This window comes from Haliaeetus albicilla, chromosome 4 (assembly GCF_947461875.1).
Source record: "Haliaeetus albicilla chromosome 4, bHalAlb1.1, whole genome shotgun sequence".
Classification (NCBI taxonomy): Eukaryota; Metazoa; Chordata; class Aves; order Accipitriformes; family Accipitridae; genus Haliaeetus; species Haliaeetus albicilla.
Genome location: NC_091486.1, coordinates 26,722,907 through 26,747,283, shown reverse-complemented (window position 1 = coordinate 26,747,283; position 24,377 = coordinate 26,722,907). Strand labels below are relative to the sequence as shown.

General features: G+C 36.3%; 2 protein-coding genes across 12 annotated transcripts in view; both read right to left on the bottom strand.

Annotated features, from left to right (window-relative positions):
* PJVK (pejvakin) overlaps nt 1–23,272 on the bottom strand; it is a 29,053-nt gene extending 5,781 nt beyond the window's left edge. The window contains exons 1-4 of one of the 2 annotated variants that reach the window (XM_069781559.1): nt 23,138–23,272; nt 12,588–12,680; nt 3,840–4,014; nt 1,493–1,688 (exon numbers count right to left, since the gene is read on the bottom strand). In XM_069781559.1, the coding sequence (XP_069637660.1) occupies nt 1,493–1,688; nt 3,840–4,014; nt 12,588–12,599 (383 nt within the window). In that variant the 5' untranslated portion in view covers nt 12,600–12,680; nt 23,138–23,272. Of the gene's footprint in view, nt 1–1,492; nt 1,689–3,839; nt 6,380–12,587; nt 12,681–23,137 lie in introns of those variants that run through there. The other variant, XM_009914693.2, reaches the window with a different exon arrangement.
* Nucleotides 12,931–24,377, bottom strand: part of OSBPL6 (oxysterol binding protein like 6) — a 111,103-nt gene continuing 99,656 nt past the window's right edge. For all 10 annotated transcript variants that reach the window (XM_069781547.1, XM_069781544.1, XM_069781551.1 and 7 more), the window contains one exon: nt 12,931–23,885. In XM_069781547.1, coding sequence (XP_069637648.1) covers nt 23,777–23,885 — 109 coding nt within the window. In that variant the 3' untranslated portion in view covers nt 12,931–23,776. The remainder of the gene's footprint in view (nt 23,886–24,377) is intronic.

Below are 24,377 nucleotides of genomic sequence, written 5' to 3'. Positions count from 1 at the left end.
AGAATTAGTAACTTTAAATCAGTAAATAAATCACCATAAGTTCTGTCTCACAGCAGTAAAACAACTGACTGAGGAGGTCTCTGGAAACTTAACACTGATTTATAGTGTTTGGGAACAGAAGCACTAAAAAATTCAAGGAAAGCCAGTAATGTACAAACGTTAGGGAGGATGTGTGGGACACCCTGGAAAATTCCAAGTCTGTCCATCTGACGCTGCTCTTAGTGACAGTAAGGAACTGTCAACACACCCTACTTAATAACAATTTTTTTAAAGCGATATAATTAATGTCAGTCAGTGAGACTTTATGAAAAATAGACAGTAAAAGCAATAGCTGTAACGCTTTACCTTTGGGCTTCTATAAAGCTTATGATGATGCAATGTTTTGGTTAGAAGCTTAAATGATAGCTATACAAGCTGGCATACACTCAATGGATTAAAAACTGGTTAATTGATACATGTCAACTATAACTGAAAAAAAACTGTATCACTTGTAAACATGGAACAATCATGAAACAACTGTTTGTAGAAGAATTTCTACAGGCATAGGCTCTTAGTCCTATAACATTGAATATTTTTATCAGCAGACTAGGACCTCTTCCCCCACCCCCAATTATTAATGATAATGTTTGGAGGTTACAAATAAACCAGGAAAAGGTAGGTACAGAACATGAGAGGTTACAGATACAAAATGACATGCACTCTTTGGTAAATAACTACAAGGAAACAATATATATTTGAAAATACCAAATGTCACATCATGCATAGTAAATAATTTACTGGGATGCAACACTGGGATTCACTGGGATGACATTGTGGCCAAGGGATAATCTTTGAAATATAACCTAGAGAATTACACCTAGAATTAGTCATATCATATTTCTATGTGTTTGAGATTTGTGCTAGCACTACAGGAACACAAAGTTCGGTTTCAGCATCCACAGCTCAAGAAGGGTGTGGGAAAAATGGAGACTGCATTTAGAGAAGAGCCACAGGAGGTTATGAAAAATTGAAGTAGATAAACCTACTTTGCTTTTCAAAGAAAAGGCTATGTAATAACCTCATAAAACCTTTAAGTACCTACACTGGCAATAATATGTATAGCTCTCTAGTTCATCATACAAAGGCAAAGAAATCTTAATTCTGAAACCTGAAGTTGGGTAATATAATTCAAAGTAAATTTCAAATTTTCAACAGTATGGAATAACATAGATAGGACCTTGGATGGACTCTTCTTCTCTGGATTTTTTTTTTTTTTTTTCTGGAAAGATGCACTGTAATTCAAACAAAAATTAATCCAGAAAAATTCTACAGTCTGTGTTATACAGAAGGTCATGTGTTTAATTCCAGTGATCCAACCTGAAACTCCTGGAAAATATCAGATGGTAACTGCTATTGATTGGCTAAAAATAATCAAAACCTAACCATTTCAGAGGTTCAACCTAACTGTATGAAATACAACTATGGAACCAGAAAACAAAAAATGTAATATAACCTTGTAGTGAGTTCTTTAAGTAATGTTGGTACTTCAACCTCATGTTTGGTCACTATGCCAAACGAAGCTTTAAAGGCAACAGAATCTGATCCAGCAACATCAAAACCAACATCATTCATTATCTGATTTCCTCTTCTACCATTAAGTGAAACATCTGATTTGTCTTCATAGTTGAGCAACTGGTAAGATGAGACACCTGTGTAAAAGAAGATAACCGTTGTGTGATGAAAAGTCTGAATGCACTATTTTTACACAGCAAGAAGAGAATAAATGGCACTGTTCCTACTGTGCTTAACCATTTTGATGTGAAATTCAGAGCTACATTGAGCACTTATTTATTGATGTTACTACTGATGACTAATGGAAAGAGAGTGCATAGGGGTCTGCAGGATTTCTGTGCCTCTCTCTGGCAGGGTTGTGCCCGTGCTCCTGCATGTGATATGTCCTGGGCATGAAATGGTGATTAGGGCTATTTCTAGATTTCTACATTGTTATTCTCCTAAAGTACTTTCACCCGTAAGTACGCTGTTGGTACTTGTATAAACTAGACATGTAGCATGTTCTGGGCTTAATGACAGAGGCTCTGAAACACAAAATGACTTAGTGAAGGCCACACAGAATATTAAAACTAGGAACAAAATGAACGCCGCTGTGTGTAAAATAGTATTAGTGAATTCTGAATTTTGTCTAGATGCAGTACAGATGAACCTAATATTTCTTCTTTTTTGCAATACGTGAGTGAGACATGGATGTGCCAGTAACATTAACTTTGCCTTTTACCTGACATGTCACAATTAGGAAGACTTACTGCACTTTCCATGTATGCCTGATGATTCCAGGGACAATGTCAGTTTATTTTGAAGAAAAACAACAGATTATTTCTGACTTACTTGAAAGTTTTCATCGATTTATTGTACAATCAAAGGGTAGGTGCTGAAACATTTCTATAATGCTTTCTTTATAACCTTAAATACATGTTACACGAACAGAAAAACATTGGAATGCATTGGTTGCCAAATTAAAATGAATAATGCAGGTAGAACACAGGGATTAGGCATCCAAATACATTTGAGAGTCTGGGGTTTACTCTTTTTTTTTTTTTTAAACCTTTGAAGCTTTTAGGATAAACTGACATTACAGTCACCTAGTATGAATCCTGTTTGTCTTTATTTTTTAACCAAAAAAAAAAAAGTTCATATATTTTTCATAATTCTAAAAAGACTGAAAATGTTTGTATTTGTCACATAAAAAAGGAAATTCAATTACAAAGTACTCTGCTTACCTTCAAAGACAACACTTTCTGCACATGACATCTAACCTTTACAGAAAAGACTAGTAAGGTTTTGTGAGACTTTCAATGAGATTTTGCAACCTTTTTCTCTGACTTTTTAATGAGATTTTTCAATTTTTTCATTCAGGACAAGCCAGCTGACTTGTCCTGAATGTAAGACTAATAGGATTAGTAGGATTCCAATTTTTTTCATCATGCTTGCGTCCTGGCATCACTCCTTTGTGGGGTCAACTGGTATTTCTGTCTTCTTGTGCTCATACTGGTTTGTCCTAGTGGAGTTTTTAATTAAAGCAATTGTGCAACTAATGCAATCAATACTTTTGTCAAAATGGACCTTTTTTCAAAAGAAAATAAAGCAATAAAACTGTTTTGGTAAAACATAGCATGTAGACAAGAATTACACAGACTTTTCAAAGAAAGGTACGGGAAAATATAGGCAGTATAGTTCAATTCTGCACCTCCTAATTCTCATAGAATCTCCTCAAAACATTTCTGATACTGCATAGCAAAGGCAACTGAAACACAGTTAAGCTCTTTAAATACACAAGAAAAGATTACAAATGTGGAAAAAAAATCTTATGGAAATCCAATTACTTCAGTCAGATTGCTGTTATTGTTAAATGCTTCTGCCTGTGCAGAGCCCAGCTGAACACCAGGGATTACTAGCATGGGACAGCTGCAGAACTGAGGCCATGCTTGCATACTTCAAGTATATGGAGAAAGCTGAACAAAAAATTTTAAGTAGCTATTAATCAACATACATCAATACATCTATCAAGAATCTGTTATGAAACTGAATTTGTTTCATATTAGTGCAGAAAATATCAAGGCTTTTTAGTATAGTTGACTTTTTTTTACTCTTTTTCCAAAGTCCTTTTCTTTTTTTTGACTTGTACTTTTTTCTTAAGTATTTATTACATGACTAAGCAAGACAAATTTTACTAGCCATGTACTAAAGAACCATCATACTACCTGAACAGTTTAAACTATGTCTACTGTTCCATATTTACTAGAAAACATGCAATTTTCCACTTTGAAGAAAGATAGAAATCTTACCTGCAGAAATTTCTTTCTCCCCTTGAAGAATGTCTTTTAATGTGAAAGGTGTTGAAGCAAATTTAGACTTTTTTGAAAGCAAACATTTTCTTTTCTTAATCACAAGGCTCAGAGGTTGGTATTTATCAGCTTCACTGAGACTGGGCACTGGAACTAGTCTTCCTCCATCACCAACCTGTTTAACAAAGTTTTTGGTTGCAGCAGCAAACATATTATGACATTAGTAATGATAATAATAAAAAGCTCTGTATCAAGTGTAACTTCCAGACATCAATCCCATGTTCAATTACTTTTACAATGTTCTTTCAAACAAATTAACATTTTGTTTGTTTGTTTGTTTTTAAAAAAGCAGCTGTCACACTGGTTTTTTTTAGATCAATTTATATTTTACTTGGAAAGAATCAACAGCATCTTAGCTACCAAGCTTCTATGGTGCATTGCTCGAGACTTCTCTCAAAGACCTTCAATTAAGCTCTCTAATTCTGTATGATGAATAATGAATTACCAGTGTAAACTGATAGGGAAATGGTTGCCCTTTCCTTGGCAGTTTAATGCCAATGTTTGAAAACAAAATTTACAATCTTAGAAACAGAAGACAGTAACTTCCTGTTAGTAGTTACTGATGTATTACTGTTTATCGGGTCCTTGGTGCAGCTGAATTCTAGCGTTTTACCAAAACCCAACAAAGCAGCCCAGATGCGCTCCGGGAGACTGCCTGAATTACACATTCATGAAAGCTGGTAGTAGGTCTGCTGCGACGGTATTGCCTTTCAAGAGCAGTTGCATAATCTACCTGCGAAAGCTCAGCTGGGGACTAAGTGGTACGGAGGTCTTTGGGAACACCTGGACCAAAGCGCAAGATTAGAGATGGCTGGGCACAGGGGGGAAACAGCAGTGGGCTTTCATTACATGTCATTCTTCTCCTGTGGACTCAGCTGTCTGTGACCCAAAAGCTAGTTTTGAGACAGGCCAGCTGCACGTATTTGGCTTAGAATACTGAGAAATTCGCTAAATTGTGAGAATCGTGCAAAATAATAACAGTAAAATTGCAGACAGAAGTGAGATTATTGATACAGGATTAAGGAGCAGCTCAAGGATCCAAGAGGGAAAGCACCGGTGTAAAGATACAAAATTGTAAAGGAGGAAAAAGAGTCAGTATACAGCACCGTGGAGGATCTGTGAGGGAGGCAGCAGGAGCTGACCCGTCCTCATGTAAACAATGACTTTACTTTCTTGCAAGAGTGGTGAGCATAAAACTGCTAAACCTTGTAGCACATCTTCCAGAGACTCCTTTTGCAGTTACAGTAGGTAAAAAACATCAGCCACAGGCTTGTAAAGCTACACTTTAATATGATTATTATTCCTGGTTCCCAGGTAAAAACTTTTGTATGGTTGGTTTTTCTTCTAAGTAGGGTTTTCACATGAAAGCATTTTAAGGACTGTTTTTATAATATGATCACTTATTTAATAATTTAACATGTTTCAATTTAGTCCTTTCCAGTTCTTCTGTAGCTATTTTTAAACATTCAGACTATCAGGAAATCCAATAAAAAGGCAAAACCAGGAGTATATTACCTCAGCTACCTAGGATGAAAGGAAAGGCTGCTGGCACTAGAGGGTGCTGAAAAATCAAAGCTGATTATACATAGACTTTGAACTGAAATCATGTGAAATGCTGGAATTCAGTCTGACTGTAACTGATATTACACTGCACTAACAAAAAAACCCTGTACATATTTACTCAATCAAAACACATTACAGAACTTATGAGGGTTTAAAGGGAAGGAAAAGCTAAGGAAATTCTTAAATTAAAATTGCCCATTCAGTCTTGATTTAGATTTATCCTGTATATGTCTTATAACTGTTTGACAGGATACTATTTTTTGTACATGTTATTAAGTTCAGCTGGCACTATTTATTCAACATGTATTTGTGTTTCGCTTGCTTAGTATGTGGTCATAGATCATACTCAATCTGAACCTAGCACTAATTTTGATAACGAATAGTTTCATTTGATACATTTACATGGTACTCCTGTTACTCTAACACCCTATAATCCACCATACATGCTGCAGCAGCTGTTTGTAGCGCCCTCATGCTGCAGGTCACAGAAAAGGAGTGCAACTACATTCACATTGCCATGTTCAAAGAACATTAATTTTGCACATCCAAGTGAAGAAACCTAAGATATTTCTGCCATGCCTCCAGTAGTAGGCACTTTTGTACTTGGCATACAAGTGTACTTACGAACTTTCAGCATTTCTGCGGCCCTGGAGCCCTCTCATTTTGGGCAACCAATAAATGAAAAACATGCTGTGCATACGTTCTGCCTGAGTCAGCACTTGAATAAAAAAAAAATCTTGCCTTGTCTCTCCAAGCTGCTCACATGCGGCTTCAAGGCTACCTCTGGGGAGTGCCAGGGCTGCAACCTTCTGTACCCCTTAGCACAAAGCCACATGACGATAGTGACAAGGCATCCCATCCGTCTTCACTATGCAGGATCCTTCACAGAACAAAAGGACTTTTCTAGCCCAATCTTAGCCCACCTTTATACACTGCTGGAATGAGGTCAGACTTGAACCCTCACCATGACCCAGGCACCTTTTTAAAAAACAAATGAAAAAATATGACCAAAAAAGATCCCCCCCCAGATTGCCTAGTATCCGTCTATGATGACCTTTGTTCTTAAGTGAGCCCCCCCAAATCATATATGAACTCGTTGGTGTCAGAGACAAAATTATTCCTCCAGTTTCCCCATTTTCTTGATCATGAGAACACACTTTCTTTGTGTTACCCCTTCTCTCTTTAATTGTATTCCCTCTGACTCTTATAAATAAATAAATCAAGACTCTTCCTGGCAGAAGCCTCATTTGCTGATTCATCTGCAGAGCAGGTTCATCTATAGCTGGAAGGTGGAATTCTGTGCAAGAAAAAGTATGAAGTGATGGAAAGATACAACGTTCTACTTTTATGGGGTTTTAATGGATTTTCCTGTCCCTTTAACTCTAGCTTAACTCTGCTCTCTGCTCCTACCACACTCTTGTTCTGCTTCTGTTTGAGTTGTCCATCCCCAGTAGACTGAAGGTGTCTGTAAGTTTGCCTATGGACATCACAAGCCTCCACACGGAGAGCAGTTTCAAGGTATCTTATCCAGCTCTGTGTTCTGCAGTTTCTTTGCTGTATCTTCACCTGGGATAAATAGCAAGACAGTTTACTTCATATGCAAGATGAGTTCTGTTTCTTCAGAACGGGCCTTAGTCATGGAGCAGTAACAGAGCAAACAAGTATTAGCTACATATAGCTGAGAATTTTGATGCTTAAATATTGTATTTTTTCATTACATCATGTTGATATGAACCTGAAGATTATTTAATAGTAAAATCTAGAGGACAGTCCTGTTTCTGCATAAACTTTGAGGATGCAGAATGGTTTTAGTAGTTATTAGGTAACTCCATAATGATTTTTGGTTTATTATTAGATAGTTATGCCACATTATTTCTGCAGGAATGTTGGATACCTATAATTATGGGGTGTCTAAAGATGCATTTATAGGCTGACCTAAGGTGCGTGCAAGCTAGAGGCTTGCCCAAGGAACTGAAAATGTGGAATTATCTCACTAATTTCAGTCCAGAAATCTAGAATCATCTGCATATGATTTTGATGTTTCTGTAATCCACATGAACCAATCTGATTTTAATTTGTTTCTTGTCACAGTCAACCATATCATAAAATTAGTATGATTAACCAGTCAGCTGATGGGAGAAAAGTCATCTTAAGTGTTAACTGACTGGATAAAGTCAGTTGGTGTTTCACTTGAAAGGGTTAAGCCCACATAGTCAGTAGCAAATTATGTTGGTAATTTGTTTAATATCTTAGTGTACAAAAAGGTGCCATCAATTGCCAGACCACCTGACTTAAGTGCCTCTGAACTATGTTACATTTACCTACAGATCTTTACAAAAGAACAAGTCCAAAAATTTAACACCTAAAACCCAGCAAAATAAAATGCTACTGAAAAAATTACTTGCTAAATTCTGTAACTTTCCAGCAGATGGCAGGAGCATTTCCCTAGAAAGGAAGGCTCTGTGCAATACAGATCCTGTTACATTTCAGGAGGTAACAAAAATAACAATTTATGGGACCAAATATGGTCCTTATTACATATATGCGTTTTTTTTACTACCTAAGTGATTTTAACAGCGCTTGACTTTTTTTTTTTTTTTTTTTTTTTTGCAGGGTGGAGTTTGTCTGGAGTTTCTGTTGTATAAGCAAAACCAGTCAGTTTAATACCATGACTTACATCACTTCAGAGCTCCTGAGTATGAAGACAGTACCGCTGTCATGCTGAACTACTGGTCTAGCAGTTTGCTGGGGGACTGGGGTCACTTGGCATGCTTGCAGTGATTGCTGCTCACAAAGCATAATGGTATTTAAGGACCATTGTGGGAAGAAAAGTAAGTTAAAGCAAGATTAAGATTTTCAGCAAACTTAGCTTCAGCAGAGATACTTCCATGTTGGATTTCTTTATTATATAGTTCAAGTGTAGTGAAAATTTAAATCAGTTCACAAATGCTATTTTAATTATGCAGTATAGGGGAACAATTAAATTAGCTATGGCAATATTTTTTTTTTGTGTGTAGACTTTATTAAGCTCTCAATTTGGTAGAGCAGTAAAAAAAATACAGTCACTCCTTGTGTATCTGAAACTGAATTGGTTCCTTATGGAAACCTCTCTGGGCAGCAGGATAAATAGACCATATCAAAATTAGAGAACTCAGAAATTCAGGGAGGAAACTTGTCAAAAGCCTAGTCCTAAAATGTTTTAAGTTCCCCACATTTAAAGCACATTTTACTTCTTGTGGAGCCAGATCTTTTCGAATATTCCACTACTATCTGTAGTCTCAGAAGAAAATTTTAATAAGAAGCTTCTAGAGTTAAGTATTTTAATGGACTTCCATGTTTTATTTACATGGAACTTTTGCATGTGAACAGTTTCTTCACCAATTAGAATGGATTTGAAAAAAAAATTTAAAAGTGCAGGAAACACTTGTCCTTTTCTAGACAGGTATCTAAAACATACCATTAAGGCTGTTCTAAATTATTTTCAAGGTCACTTTCAACAGTCCATTTGGAAGACAGATGCACACACTCACTATTACTATGTTTCCTATACAATACTCTTCAGGTTTACAGCTCAAGTAAACTGTGTTGGAACCTCCTTCTATTCTCTGCCACAGAATAGACTGTGATAATACATATTCATAGTCCGTGCTACAGTATGCATAAAAGGTAGATTTCCTGCCAGGAGGTGCTATATTACAGTGTGACACTTGCCCAGCAATCAAAGTATTAAAAGCTGCACTGTACTGTAAGCATTACATCAATGAAAGGCTACAAGATGTGGAGTTCAACTGGCTTCTCTACAGCTTTTGGTTGACATCATCCCCCTTTCACCTTTATACAAGCAACATCTGTTGACTTGATGAAAAGGGAATGTGTTGCACAGTTGGCTCCTTTGTACCACTTCACTGCCTTCTCACTAGAGCCATGTTAATGATGAAAAGGAAACACAAAAGAGATTAAGGAGCATACGTTCTGGTGATAGTTTTATATGCTCTTCCACAGATTTACACTATCGCTGGCTAAAGTGTATGAAATATCCCAGCTTTTCCTTCTTTGTAATTGCCCTAATATTATTGGCAGTATTTTTAATGGGCAGATGGATGTGTTATCTTTGAAGCATTTACTAATAAGAAATGCAAAAGTAGTACTCCAGAGAGAGATTTGCTGAGATAGTGTGTTTGCATTTAAACTTACTACCTGTGAGAAGCGGGCACATCTTTCAGCCAAAACAAGTGGTCGTTTGTTACATAAACATTACTGCATACAATTAAGCTACTTTCATAATCTAGCATTATTAGCTTGTGAAGACAAATGTGGAAACAAACAAGCCAGTGTGACCTAAAGCAGGTTTAATGCTGCCCTTCCTTTGCAGGATGCTGCCCAAATGGCTAAATCCTTTTTTCCAGCATCTGTGAGTGGGGGTGTCTGTGCTAGAGGAGAGTTTTGTGGGCTTACGCATCCACCTGTATGAGGATACGGAACTGTAGCTGCTGCTGCTGTGCCACTACGTCTGAAGAAAGATTACAGAACAAAGGATTTGTCTACTGTGATGCAATTCACATTGGCCATGCTAATCTGTCTGATGGGCACTGGTACAGTTACCTTTATACAATACTTCCTTCAGTAGCAGGCATATCTTGTTCCTTGCTGCTTCTCCTTATGTTTTAATCTGAGCAGTAGGCTTGAACTGGATTTATTTTTAGCATTCCCACTAGCTCTTCTGTGATACTGGGCAATTAACCTCAGTCTATGAAACCTACTGTATGTGGCTGTGGTAATATATCACTTCCCTGAGCAGGATACTGCAAGAACCAACTAGTATTATAACGTATTCTCAGATCATTGGATACAGAGTATTTATAAAAAGACAAAATGAAGTAGGTGTTTGTAGGGCATGCAAGAATTCAGTATCCTCTTTCATAATCACCTCTATGCTTATTCAGGCTGTTCCTTATGCTACGAGAATACTTCCTCATCTAGTTTCCTAATTATTTTTTTCCCACATGCGTAGGCATAAAATAAGAAGATACTCAAGTAGTTTCCAGATACTAAACATTTTAACAGACAGGTGACATAAAAAATTCTTGTCACCAAACATAAAAAGCAGCCTGACTAATATTGTTGTACTAGGTTGGCTGATCAGCATTTAAGTGAAATCAGCTCTTGAACTAGAATTGAAGAATGGATGTGCCCTTGTGCTGTTATCACCTCAATTTCTTTGACTGCTAAATGTAATGCCAGGCCCTCAAAAATAACCTATGTAAAGAGGAACTTAAAAGACAATCTACACCTTCAATTTTATCAGTTAAAAAAAATAACTCAATGTCCTCACCAGAACTTGTAGTCGACTTGCAGTCCAACAAGTGTAACCTTTTGGAAATGTTTAATTATACTTCTTTCCACCACTGACTTATCAAAAAACCTGCTCAAGAAACCTGGGATAGTCATGAAATTTGAGCTAGTAATTAGTTTCATTTCTTTGCCGAAGGAAGTACAGCCAGACAGTCATCAGTGAGAAAAGCAACTACATATTTGATTTTACTTTGGAACTTTTCCATGTGATTACAAATGTAATCTAATGTTATCTAATCACAGGTAAAAAACATCTTTACACCAGATTCATGTCTGTAACATGCATTTATACCATAATTTATTAACTTGTTCTGAATTCTTTTTAAATTTACCATTATTGAGACGTACTTGGGATATAGGTATGGGATATACAACCTAGCCTGTCTCTTAGCTACTCTGTATAGTAGTTACATCTCAGACATAGCTTTCGGAAATGAAAAACACAGTCTAAATAAAAGACATTATATTTACTGGCCTTGAATAAAATTAGACTCACCACTCAGGCAAAACAAACTATAGAGTACCTCCTCAGCTAGCCCACAGTAGCTCATCAGTTTTGAATGATATGTCAGCTTAGTTTCTTTTAAACTGATTTAGTAATGATTACTTACTCAAAAAATAGTTTTGCATATTCAGGTGCAGGAGCAGTCAATATTGTATACTTATGGTTTTTAACATTTAGACCAACTTAAATATTTAATAAGCTAATAAGGACTTGGAGAACCATGCGGCTTGATACATTGGCTGGGCAAAAATGCTGTGTATCATCACATCAGAACAGATTTTTGTACCAGCAGTGAAACTTGGAACAGCTTTCTGTGGGCAACAACTTTAGCTGAGTCAGGATGAAATCTTGTCAATAGCTTCCCACACTGTCTCACTTCACCACATCACAACGCCTACATATTTGTGGTTAAGAAGAAGTATCATCTGCCTCTTGGTTAGATTAAATTTAAATATAAAATTTACTTCCACACTTAAGTAATAGTTTTTATGCTAGATTAGATGTCAGACTGGTACTGCTGCCTCACAGGCCTTGTGCACTCTAACCTATTCCCAAAGGTTTGTTGTGTTGCGTTTTTTTAACCAATTAAGTAAGTAATGACATATAGCTTGTCACACTTCATTTATGCACAGTAATTTTGCTGAGCAACAGTCATCAAAAAGTGTTAGATTTGTTTTGCAAAGACAAAGTATGGATCCCAACTACACAAATGTGAAACCAGAGCTGAATTTCACTTGTAGAATTGTTTAACAGGGGATAAGCTGCCAGTCTACAACCTCGCTCAGAGCATCGGTTTGGACGAGATCAGATGTGTACTCTGACACAAGAAAGCACTGCCATTCATGAACTGTTCTCCCTTCCTTTGCTGTTGCTTCCACTCAGGCAGCATTCCAGACTGTTTGAACACTTGTTCTTTTTACAATGCCAAGAAACAACAAAAACCTTAATTTCTCATCCTAACCAAATTCTTGTTTTCTATTATGCTTTCATTTTCAATAAAATGTAATTGATTTAAGGGCTGAACAACTGACAAGAACACATAATGGAAAAATCCCACATACTGTTATTTTTCCAAGATGCCAGAAGGGGTGGGTGTCAAGAATTTATTTTTTTTTTCTCATTTCCACACCTCTTTTTTCAATTCTATTAGAGAACATCAGGAACCATTTTCACTACACCCTCTCAACAAAACTTGAGAAACATACTGCAAGCTCCCTTTAATCATAAGAGCAAGCTGAAGTGAAAAATAAAAAGCAAAAGGCTCTTACCAGCTGTAGCATGAAGATAAAACTGGGAACTGCCAAAAAGAAAATTATCTTCTTGGAGACTGCAGTTGGTAGCTCCTGCCAGATTTAAAGGAACTGCACAGAGAATCACATGGGAAAAGTTTTATAAAAATAATCCTGCAGTGGAAAAAGGTTAGAAAGGAACAGGATGATGCTAGTGAGAAGCCGCTGTTTCAGGGCTATTGCTGCCACTACCACCCACCTCTCCAAAATCAATCTGTACAATATATATTAAAAATTTTATGATTAATAGTTAATTCACTTACCAGTTCATTCAAGAACCATATTCTAAAGTGTTTATGTTAATAAACCAGAACACAGATGATAGCAGTTTAAACAGTGTACATTGAGATTTATTAGAACAAGCACTAATAGCAGCAGTGTACAGAGTGATGGAGACAATGTACTGTATGCACTGAACAATAATAATTATACAATTGCACTTCATCAGAGATCTATTAGAAAATGCTTTTCAGTAAACAGTTTCCCAAATCTAGCATTGTTTGGATTTGCCTCTGAGGAAAAAAATACAAAAAATATGCTTTTTTTTTTTTTTGGTAAGGCATTAGCAACATTCATTGGCAGGCTTAACAAGTCATTTGTACATGCATTATCCAATTACACTGCAACAGGTAAAAGAGCATCACGTTTCCTCAAAAACTAGAATAGTGTGTGTGTGTTTTTTGGACACAATACCCCGATAAATCCGGCTCAGCCTGAAGGAAACAGATGCCATCTTTTGTTACATTTTAGAGTACAACATAAACTATAGCATAGCCAAGGTCACCTTTATTTCCTACCAAAAGCTGTAGGACCTCCCTCAGTTGGAGTTGGTATTATGGGTATTGTGTATACCACATACATCACTGGAATAAAGTCTTCATTAAATTAATTTCTTTTGTTTACTATTCCCCCCACTACCACCTCCCTGAATCATGTGGCCAAAAGACACTCAACTGCAATCAACATTAGCTACTGTATGAGCTTGGTTTTTATTGCATGAGAGGTAGTCAGTGTGAGGCCTCTGCATTCTGGATTACTACAATAGTATGTTCAAAACCAACTCACAAGTGCAAAGACACAGAATAAGTGTTGCAGCTGCATTATGTGGGAACTTAAAACTTTTTACTGCTCCTTCCTGGCTAGGTTCAATCTCTGAAGGAGCCAGAGAACTTGATATACCAAAAAAAGCAATTCTATTTATGTGCTAAAGCCTAGAAGGAGTGACGGGATGCACTTTCTCACATTCATGCTTTTCTAGGCTGAGATTAGGAGCATGCTCTTAGTCACCCCCTTCTTCGCAAATCAGAAAGATTAGTCTCCTTTTTTGATTGGCATACAGTTCTAGCAACCCTCACTCTGGGCTGGCACCATCCTGGGGAAAGTACAGGGAAACAGGGGTAGGAATTGCAAATATTCTTACAATTAAGCTTGCCAGAGTGAGACATAATATGATGAATTGTCATTGATTTAATCTCCTGTTCTTTCTTCCAAATGTCATACATAATTGAGCTTTGCAGAGACATGAAGTTAACTGGTTTTTAAATACTACAAGCCCCAGAATAAGGTCCCAAAATGCAAGAGAGTCAAAGGGAAGTCAAATATATTGCTCTGACTGGCAAGTAGCCAAACCAGCTGTATTTCACACATTTATCTTCCACAAGACAGTGCACATGTTCAAAATCAAGCTTAACTGTACCTGGTTGAATACCTAGGCTTCACTGTATGTTAGGCCTACAGTTGAAATAGATTTGGGCAGCTAGATCATCCACTCACCTGGAAGCTCACTGAGTTCAATGGAGTACCAACAGCAGCTCAGCCTCATCTGCGTAGGTGCTCATTTGTTTAAGCATATAGGAATTAAAAATCAAGTACTATAAAGCCTGGTGTAACTAGGTACATTGTTTTGATTTCTTAGGAATGTTGCTGTTGAGCCTTTTTATTTGAACTTTAGTATCTACATCTTTTAAACTTAATCCAATCAGACTGTTTGCAATGTTTATGCTAAGTACGTACTGATGCCTGTGCAAGATCAGAGTCCAAGCAGATGAAGCAGAAAACAAATCTGACATGTGCATTGCTGATTGACTCTTGCACATGAAATAAAAGTCTATAGATTTGGAATATACAAATTATATCCTAGCTATGTTATTCCTCAGCTGTTGATGTTTAGTAACAGTAAGCAATAGAACTGGTTTTACAGGCACAATTAGAGCCACTATTTGGAGTCAGAATTAATAAGATGTAAAGAAGAATCAGCCTGAAAGATATACCAAATTTGTGAACAGTCAAGCACAAATAAATGCATTTGCAGGAAAGCAATCAAGATCAATCCAGATTACTTTTTTAAATGTTAAATTACTGAATGTACTATGACTAAACTTGGGCTTTTAAAAACTGTGATACATTAAGTAGCTTATATGATTTTCAAAACAAATATTTGCAAAACAATTTTCTATTGAGTTATTTAGAAATTATGGTACTGACTTTTTTTTCCAGTATCCTTTTCTTCTTCATTTTTTTACGGAAGTCCACAGTGAACTTCTGAGCATAAAATTAAGGGTGCTGCAGGCCACGTTTAATATTACAGCGCTCAAAAATAATGCCTTCTGCAACATTTGGGTAGCTGGGTACATAAATGCTTCTTATTTTCTTTCCTTCCCGTAAGTAACAGTTTTCTATTGCTTTCAAACAACAGAAAAAATTTTGCCTCCTGCATCTAGGAACACAGAATCTTTCTAGTTGCAGTCTGTTATTCCCCTGTAAAACAGACACTGTCTACCCAGTACTCAAAAGCAGTACTGGCTTTATATGCCAGGCATCTAGAAAGCAACTATTTGACTTTAAAATTCATCTGAAAATACGCAAAGCGAGTTTCTGTATACCCTTCTAGCTGACATAATATCATAATCACAGCGGAAAGACTCCGAGAACCTCCTTTTACAAGTATGCTACACAAAGAGATGTGTAACAAATCATCAGATTTGGGATTTTTTGTAGAATGAGCACAGGGATATGGGCAATCAGTAAAGAATGCTCTTTTAGCTATTCAGGTTTTGACATTTTGGCCTGCTAAAGAACTGGTGCAGGACTGTTTCCCATCTGAAATTAAAGGCTGTTAAAAGCAAAGAAGCTCAGTAAGGCAATGTAAAATTAACAACTAATCTAGACCTTACTCTTCTAATGGCATTCTCAGAGTCTGAGCAAGGTATAAATACTAAAATTTACTACATTTCATACATGTGCGTATGGGATCTAATTTCACCAAAAAAAGTGTGACATTATTGTCAATTCATATTAACTTTGTGCAAAAAATGAGAGAAAATACAGAATTCTTTGCTGTTGAAATACTGAGAAATCATAATTCACCAAACAGTCAATTATACAAAGGAAAGCAGAAAAAGACCCAAAGAAGAGTCTTGTTAATGGTTACAACAAAGAAAATATACCTAATATCCTAATATAGAACTATCATAATGATCTCTCTGCATACCACAGTAGTTTAATTTTGTGATGGCTTTTTACGTGCTGAAGTATCCACTTCAGACAATCTAGCAGTAACAGATAAAGAACAATAGGTTTGCTATGCATTTTGGTGAAGGAAAAGATTTCAGATATCAGATGCTAGCAACTTGATTTCTTACTTATTTTATAGTAAATAACATAGACATAAATCAATATACAAAGTAGAACCCCATCCATCCAGAAAAGCCCACTGACATTTATTTTTGGTCCAAGGATTAAATTTTAGTGAGTAAGCATTACAGGTCCACCCCACTCTGAAAGCTGGAGATTTAGCAAGGTCTGAGCACTAGGTGCAAGACAGAAGCACCACTCTTCATGTCTGTGGAGTTCCAAACACTGTTTAATTTTTATAACTGAAAATTCACATGTAATTAATTCTTAGTGAGGAATGAATGTTTGAAAATAATTAGTTTAGAAATAATTATAAAGGAACAAGAACAGTGCTTTCGTTACGTAGAGCGAAAGGCTAACTAAGGTAGAAGTCGTCATCTTTGCTTTTACGTCTACATACCAGAATACACTCATCAACCTTTATTTCTCAGCTCATAGTCAGGTCTTGTTTGAGACTCAGTTGAAAATATAATTTATTGTGATCTGAATTTTCTACACTATATTTCAACCACAAAAGAATACTTTAGTATCATTAACAAATCATGCTAAAGTTTACAGCAAGTGTTTTTTCCTCTGCATTAACCTGCTGGGAGGTCTGAAGCAGCAAAGCCCTCTCCAATAATTAACACTTACTTCAAGAACTAAATAGATCTAATTTCTAACCTCAGATTGGAATGATAATTTTCAATGTTGAATTCAAGATAGGTGACAAAGCAAGTTTAATATATTTATGTATAATTTTATTGTTGGTGATCCAATCTCAAAATATGTTATAAAATATTAAGCAAATACAAAGATAATTTAAGATCTCGTCTGTATTTCTTCAACACCGTTGAATAAGCTATCCTGAATCTTCCTCTAGCTGGAAAATACTGAGGATTAAACTTATATTCATTTTGTTAATGTTATTGTAAAATTCCTTGTTCAGGTGAATTTAACAAAGGAAGAGAGGGAGCATTCAGCACAGGACTAATAGAAAAGTGAGTTTGCAATCCTGACTCTTACACTGATTGTCCTCGGTGGACCTGACAAATCAACCGCTGGGCCACAAGTACAATCATAAATAGTAATGCAACTTCAGAAAAAAGACACTGCATGTGTGGCTACACTGACTGGCACAATAAGCGAGTACCTCAGTGAAGATGAATAGTTCTGGTTGAATATTATCGCTGCATGTGCTGCTCTTGTGTAGCACTTACATCATTTTGATGCTCAGGGTGTAAAAGATAAGTTACCCACTTCTGACTTTTTGAAGGAATCTCCTCGCCTCTTCCATTTTTGCATCCCTAATGTTCTGGGCCAGCAACACTATACATTAGCATAAGATATCCCTCTTTCATTAATGCAGACCATTAAAAGTAGCAGTCAATATGGAAACATGTTCTAGTGTTTCATAGGAGACAACATCTGTCATTGCTCCAGGAGTACGAAGAAGTAGCTTTACCATACTTCAATGAATTATTCATAGGTCAAGGCAGAATATATTACACACTGCTGATTATATATTCCAACTTTATTGTTTCCTTAATTATAAAATATGTAACTCTCTTTGTCCACATTACCAATACACATTCAGCCAAATGCTGGCTACAGTCACTTTTATTTATAAAAGGAATAAAAACTTCCCTTCACCTTCAGAATTAATTCTGAGCAGATGTCATCAATCTTCCCTTTTTTCATGTTGTCATGGATCGGTGGAAAGAAAAATAGTATTAAGGTAACCTGCCTGAAATGGATTCAGCAGCTCTGCTGACATTTTAATTCATAAAAGTTAGAAAACTTGCTATTTTGTTACAGCTGTGCCACTGACAGAGCTGCTGTGACTAGTTTCACTGTTCTCCATTGCAGTCTCTCCGTCCCTTTTCTGAGGTTTGTCAAAGATCACAAGGCAGGGGAAAAAAAAAAAATTAAAGATATGATGGGTTTGTAATACCACAATACTTGACAAAGGAGGAGAGAACACCTACAAGTACATCACTATCACTTTTTAAACCTGCAAGATACCATATAAAAATCATTTCGTAAAGAGGCTTTTCAGTTTAGTGGAAGAAAGACATAGCTTACACTAAAGCTAATGAAAGAAGGTGTTTTACATTCCCTAGTTTAAAGAGCAAATAATGTATTTGCTTTTGTAAGTAGATTCCTTACAATATATAATACAAATATAAAATTAATTGCTGTAAATAAGCCATTTCTGTGAGCTTACTGAGATTTGCAACATTCTTGCAGGTGCCATTCACTGTTCTAATGGAGCTGAGGGAGATATCCTCCCCAGAAATAATTAAACTTTATTAACACACTTAGTCCAGATTCTTCTGTTAAAAACAAAAAGAATAAAAAAACAAAAGACCTTTCTCCATGAAACTACTTCTGAGTGATACCAGAATTATAATAAAAGTAACCAGGGATGGTAAAGTAGAAAATTATACTACTTTTTATACTAAATATACCTTCGCAACTTTGAGCACATGAACAAAATACTTAGTTGCCGCTGTATCCCCACCTACTGTGACTTTTATCAATATATGTTCTAAACAGGAAGTTCAAGTTTTATACAATTTTGATGACTGTTACTAATGACAGGAAGAAAACCCAAGACAGTATTTTCAGCCACAGTAGCTGCTAGAGTAAGTGGTTATGACACGGTAAACTTTGTTAAGTTTTCTCCCAGGTCTGTGTATAACACAGGGTGACCGGTGAGGCCATTCCAGTGTTTCTTAAACATGACATCTGTCATTAATCTTTTTCCCCCTGCTGGGCCAAACTCTCTAACTTAACCCCTCCTGTCATTTTAGCATATGAATACAAATACTCTTTCCTTTCAGGTGGATTTAATCTGAAAACTCTCCTTTACTTTCATTATGCAGCTCCAGTATTAGTAATGACACCTAAAATAAGAGCTATTCTTCAGATTATGACTGCAGCCAATGGCATGTTAAACAGCTAGTGTTTATCTCTGCACCAGACAATATTCAAAATCCTATAATACAAGGAGACCACACAAACCTTCCCTATACTAACAGAGCTTTGCTAGTGAAAGCAAGTTTTGCAAAACTCACAGAGAATTGGCATATTCAGCCCTCGTGGTTATTGTGCAAGTGCAAATGAACCTCCCCTCCCTTCCAGGCTATTTCTAAAAATTCAGATTTTTTTGAGAGAAACTCTACGAGCAAGACTGCACTGCACTGGGCTCCACTCTGCCTGGTTCAAGGGTGAGAAAATCCCATGTTACCTCCATGGGAATCAGAGGGCATGGCCCAGATGCAAGGTCCTCACTAGGTGCCCATGAGGGCAGGACCAGCACTGGCTCCTAGTGTGCCTTAAGGTTTGTGTAATTTGTTTCCATAAAGCTCTAACAGTGTTCAGTAGGGAAATTAAGGGCAGTATCTTTCAAAACTGTGTCATGTATACGTACTGCAATACTCGACATATGCCTAGCATGTGCTATTCAAATAAAACCCACAAATGCCTTACAAGCTCATTCAGAGTCAGAAGTTCAAAATGAGAAAAAAATAAAGGGTAACATTATTTGTAAGATGAAAAGAGTTCACTTTTAAAGCCAAATACAAAAAAAGTTTATTTCATGCAACTTACATGTGTCTAAAATTAGAATGGATGTCCAGATGACTTTTTAATCACAGTGATACTGTATGAAAATCAACTCATATTCAAATTGTATCTCCCAGTGAGATAACAATTTCTAATATGCCGAAAAATCTACCAGCTTGTTAATACAGATCTAAAATAGGAATGAAGCTATTTAAGTCTTTATAAGACATTACATTTGATGAAAATGGCTATTATTAACCTATCATACCTGCAGTACCAGAACAGGGAACAAATTAAGGTACACTTTTGAAATATTAATTGAAAGTACAGTTCACTATTGTGAAATTAAAGCATACGGGTTGTGTATTTTATACAGAAATAGGTGATTTGAGAAAACACAGGAAAAAGCAAAGGATACATCTTTGTAGTAAAAGTTAGAACTTCTTAAATTGTCTAACAGGTTTTAAATGTCAAATGAGTTGCACTAATTTTCATCACATACCAAACCTATAGCAATTAAATCTACTGAGCTGATAAGTATTTTTCATGCCTTTCAAAAGGAAATACTGCCTGGATGAATGGAATGAGGTGAGCTGAAAACTGCCCAAATCTCCAGCCTTGAAGGGCACTGATAAATGGCTTACGCCCCGCTGGCAGCTAGCAACGAGGACAGCCCTGCAGGTGTCAATTTTGTGGCCCGTGTCAATCAACAACTCACCAGTGACCCGGGCAAGGACATAGACTACATGCTAACAAGTTCACAGTTGACATTAAATTAGGAGGATGAGACGGCACGACAAATGGCAGAGCTTCAGTCAGAAGGACATTGCTCGGCTTGAGGACTGGGCCAGAAGACACTTCATGTGGTTCAATAGAAGTGCGAAGGTCTGCACCTGGGGCAGAAAAATCCCATGTTCTGGGAAGGGACGACCGAGCAGCAGCCCTGCTGAAAAGCAGCAGGCACTTACAATGAGTGCCAGGCTGCAAAGGAGCCAACAGTGCGTTCCCCCTGCAACATGGGAAACCCCATCCTGCAGTACACTGGCAGGGGATGTGGAAAGCCCACTACCACCCGCAACTCAGCTCTGGTGAAATTTCATGGGTTGTCTAAAAATTATAATTTGGATAGAAGCCCCCAGACCTATCCTCTGTTAACCCATTCTCTTTAGAAACAGCACAAAATATGTCATGATGTCCCCCAAGGTTACAGGAAAAATTTAATAAAGGATTTTGCACAGAATCCATAGAATTCTGCACTATAAGAAATTGCTTTACAGTACATCTGCTAGCACTTTTCAATTTCTGATAAGGACTGCAAATATTTGTGATGCATTGTTTTGTGTCTCCTCTACTTACTAACTAACTAACTTAACATTCAGTAGGCTTAAAAAGTGCCTTCAATAGAAAGATTTAGCATATCACAGATAATTTTTTTTTAATTCTAAAATTGTTATTGTTATTTTTCTTTCAATCAGTGTCAAATAAACAATTGGAAAAATAATTAAATCAGTGGTAGGATCTTTAGTGTACACCAAGTATCAGTTTGCATTGCATATAATGGCGTTCAAATAACACTAGCAGAACACTGTAAAACTAAAGACCTTATTTCTGTATTTAAATTAAAAAACAACCTTTAAAAAAATTTGAGGACATGCAGTTTCTATCCCTCAAATGTACTTGCAGTCATACACACATAATGCTTTCTAATATCACGGTGAACTGCACACAAAGACTGGAGCATGATGTGGGCAAATGTTTAATAACATTTTTAAGGAAAGTGACACAGAATAATTAATTGCTATTTTGCACACAATGTGCCAATTTGATTAATAGTGTACTGTCATTAAAGCAAGTAGGATGAAGTTAACCAAATATGATTTAAAAAACCCAAACTTTTTATATATTTTCATATTTTTATAATAACAATTGCAGAACAAAAAAAAAATCAGACTAGGTTCAACTAGGAAAGAAAAAGATATCGTTCTTTGAATAATTCAAAATTTTCTTTGGAAGAAATCCTGTTAATCTGCACACAGGTTTTTTTACACCAAATATTCATAAGCAATTCATGAGCATTCACAATTCTTATAAAGTCTACTTAATATTTTCTTTAGGTTTTCATAGTTCTTCCTGATAATAGAACTGTGTGAAGAAATTGGAATTCATTAGTAGCTAGTTGCTCTGCCAGTTGCTTTGCCATACTAACAAGGAGGAGAACTAAATGCATATTAAATAATCAAAGTAATCTCAGTTCTGTAGGGACCTGACTCTGCAAAAAGAAGAAGCATAATCTACTGAGAACTGTTCAAGCAGCTCTGCTGGAAGGATCACATACCTATCTAATAATTTTTTTTAGGTCTCAGTACTAGAATCAATCTTAAATAGAAAAATTCAAGTGCACTATGTACGCTGTGTACATGTAGAAAGAGATACAGTGCATATGCATGACACCTAACCTATTATCAGTGCCTGGATGTATAATACATGCATAAATGGAAGACTAGAACATACCATATGGAATGCAGTTTTTACCTAATAAAATTACTTTTTTTTCCTTTTATTAAAATCTGCCCTCCTACTGTTTAACGTTTCAGAGATTTTCAAATAGAAAGTGCCAAGCCTTCTCCCACATATATTAACCGAGGCTTAGCAACACATAAGAGACTTGGTTCTTAATCAAAAAATATAGAATCACTTTATGAAAAACTGTAAAATATAATTTTGCACAAAAGCTATTTTGGCAACACAAGTAGTAGTTGTTAGCTACAACACATGGGAGCCTCTGCCATACTCTCAAATATAAATTTAGATAGGAAAAGCAGATGGGGAAAAAACAGAGCCAGTAAAGTAAACAGTGTGTGTGGCAGAAAATAGTTGTATTTACAGTACTGTCCAGCTTCTGGAGAGAAGCCAGAGAGCTTCCCATGAAATCTTTCTGTGCTTTTAACGCTGTTGCAAAGCTTCAGGGAATTCTAATTGTATGAACAGTTACCGGGAAATGAGATTCACTGTGAGACCATGTCTAGCCAGTGGTAAAAGTGATGATCGCATCTCAGCATCAGTCATTTAGAATATGAACTTTCTGACAAGCAATTCGTATGCATTTACCAAAACTGTCTCAAATTCAACCAGTAAGCAGTTTCTTTTCAGTCTGAATATACAGTCAGCTTCCCAAAGCTAAAGCATGTACAGTAGATCTCATTCCTCTGAAATACAGTTAGATGTTTGGTTGTCTTTTGATTTTAAATAATGCAGGTTCTCCAATATTTATATCATGATAAAATTCTAGTGCTTTAAAAATCTGCCCTTCACACAAGCCTAAGCATACATATTTTAAAATTACTTACTGTACATCTTCATATTTTGTTTAAGGCATGAACAATGGCATATGAATGGGAACAGCTTCCGGAAAAGCGAATCTTTTTGACAAAGGCCAGTCCAAGCACATCACACCAAAGGACTAACCTGAAGCCAGAAATGACAGTGTTGTGACCCAAGAGTTTTTAACAAAAATAGTTGAAACAAAATGGATTTTTTTCTCTTTTTCTTCCTCTTTTGTTTTGTGTTTTTTTGTTTGGTGGTTTTTTGTTTGTTTTTTTTTTTGTAATTTAAATTATATTACTCTTAATGTCTGTTTAAAGCACCGGTTGCAGTTTTGCGTTTACCATCTCTCCCGAGTGACTTTGGATAACTCATCTGCTTCTTTTGTTCTGGATTTTCAGCATATGAAACTTTAAAAGGTTTCTGTTTCTTTCTTTTTTTTTTTTCTTTTTTTTTTTTTAATGGCTGCTGCAAAATTAAAAAGATCCAGAAGTGGTCAGGGGCCTGGTCTAATGCACTTTCAAAAGTCCGTTATAAAGATGAAAATAAATGCGAATGATAGGTTTTTCCGTAGACCCACAAACCACGCTTAGCTATAAGAAACATATTGTGCATAGTTATTTTTTTCTTCAGAGTGATATGTTTACTAGATCTACATTCTCAGTTTACCAGAGTACAGGAATTTCTACTTTACTAAAGCCAGGATCCTTTCGCAGTTCCCAGTAGGTGTCATTGGTAACCCAGGCTTCCCTTTGATTAGCGTCGATAACTTTTCTGTAGAAAGGAAAAAAAAAGAGAGAGAAAGAGGGGGAAAAAAAGTTCTGACCATAGATCTCTGCTCTTATGTAATATGAAATCATACTCCATACCTCTCTGATCTAACCCAATACTAAATCTGATTTTATATTTCTAAAGGACACAAGAACAGTCAGGGATTTAACAATAAAAATCAGCCTCTACCTGTGTCAAAAGTGCAAGGTTTAGAAAGCAGCCAAAATCACAAATGTGTTGTCTGATCTGTGTGAACAGGTCTTAGAGCCACATAAAGCCTCTTTGACCATTACAGATTCTGATTACACGCAGGGGATCAACCAAGAGATCTAGCTTGCAGAATGCAAGTCTTTTACCATTTACGTCATTTGTCTCCTCTATATTTTCCTTATCTTCCACTACAAAACTGCATCAAGCATGTTCAATCTTTTCACTTTTGATTTGCCATGCTAAACATCAGGCTATTTGGTAGGACTAGCCCTTGTTTCAGAAGAA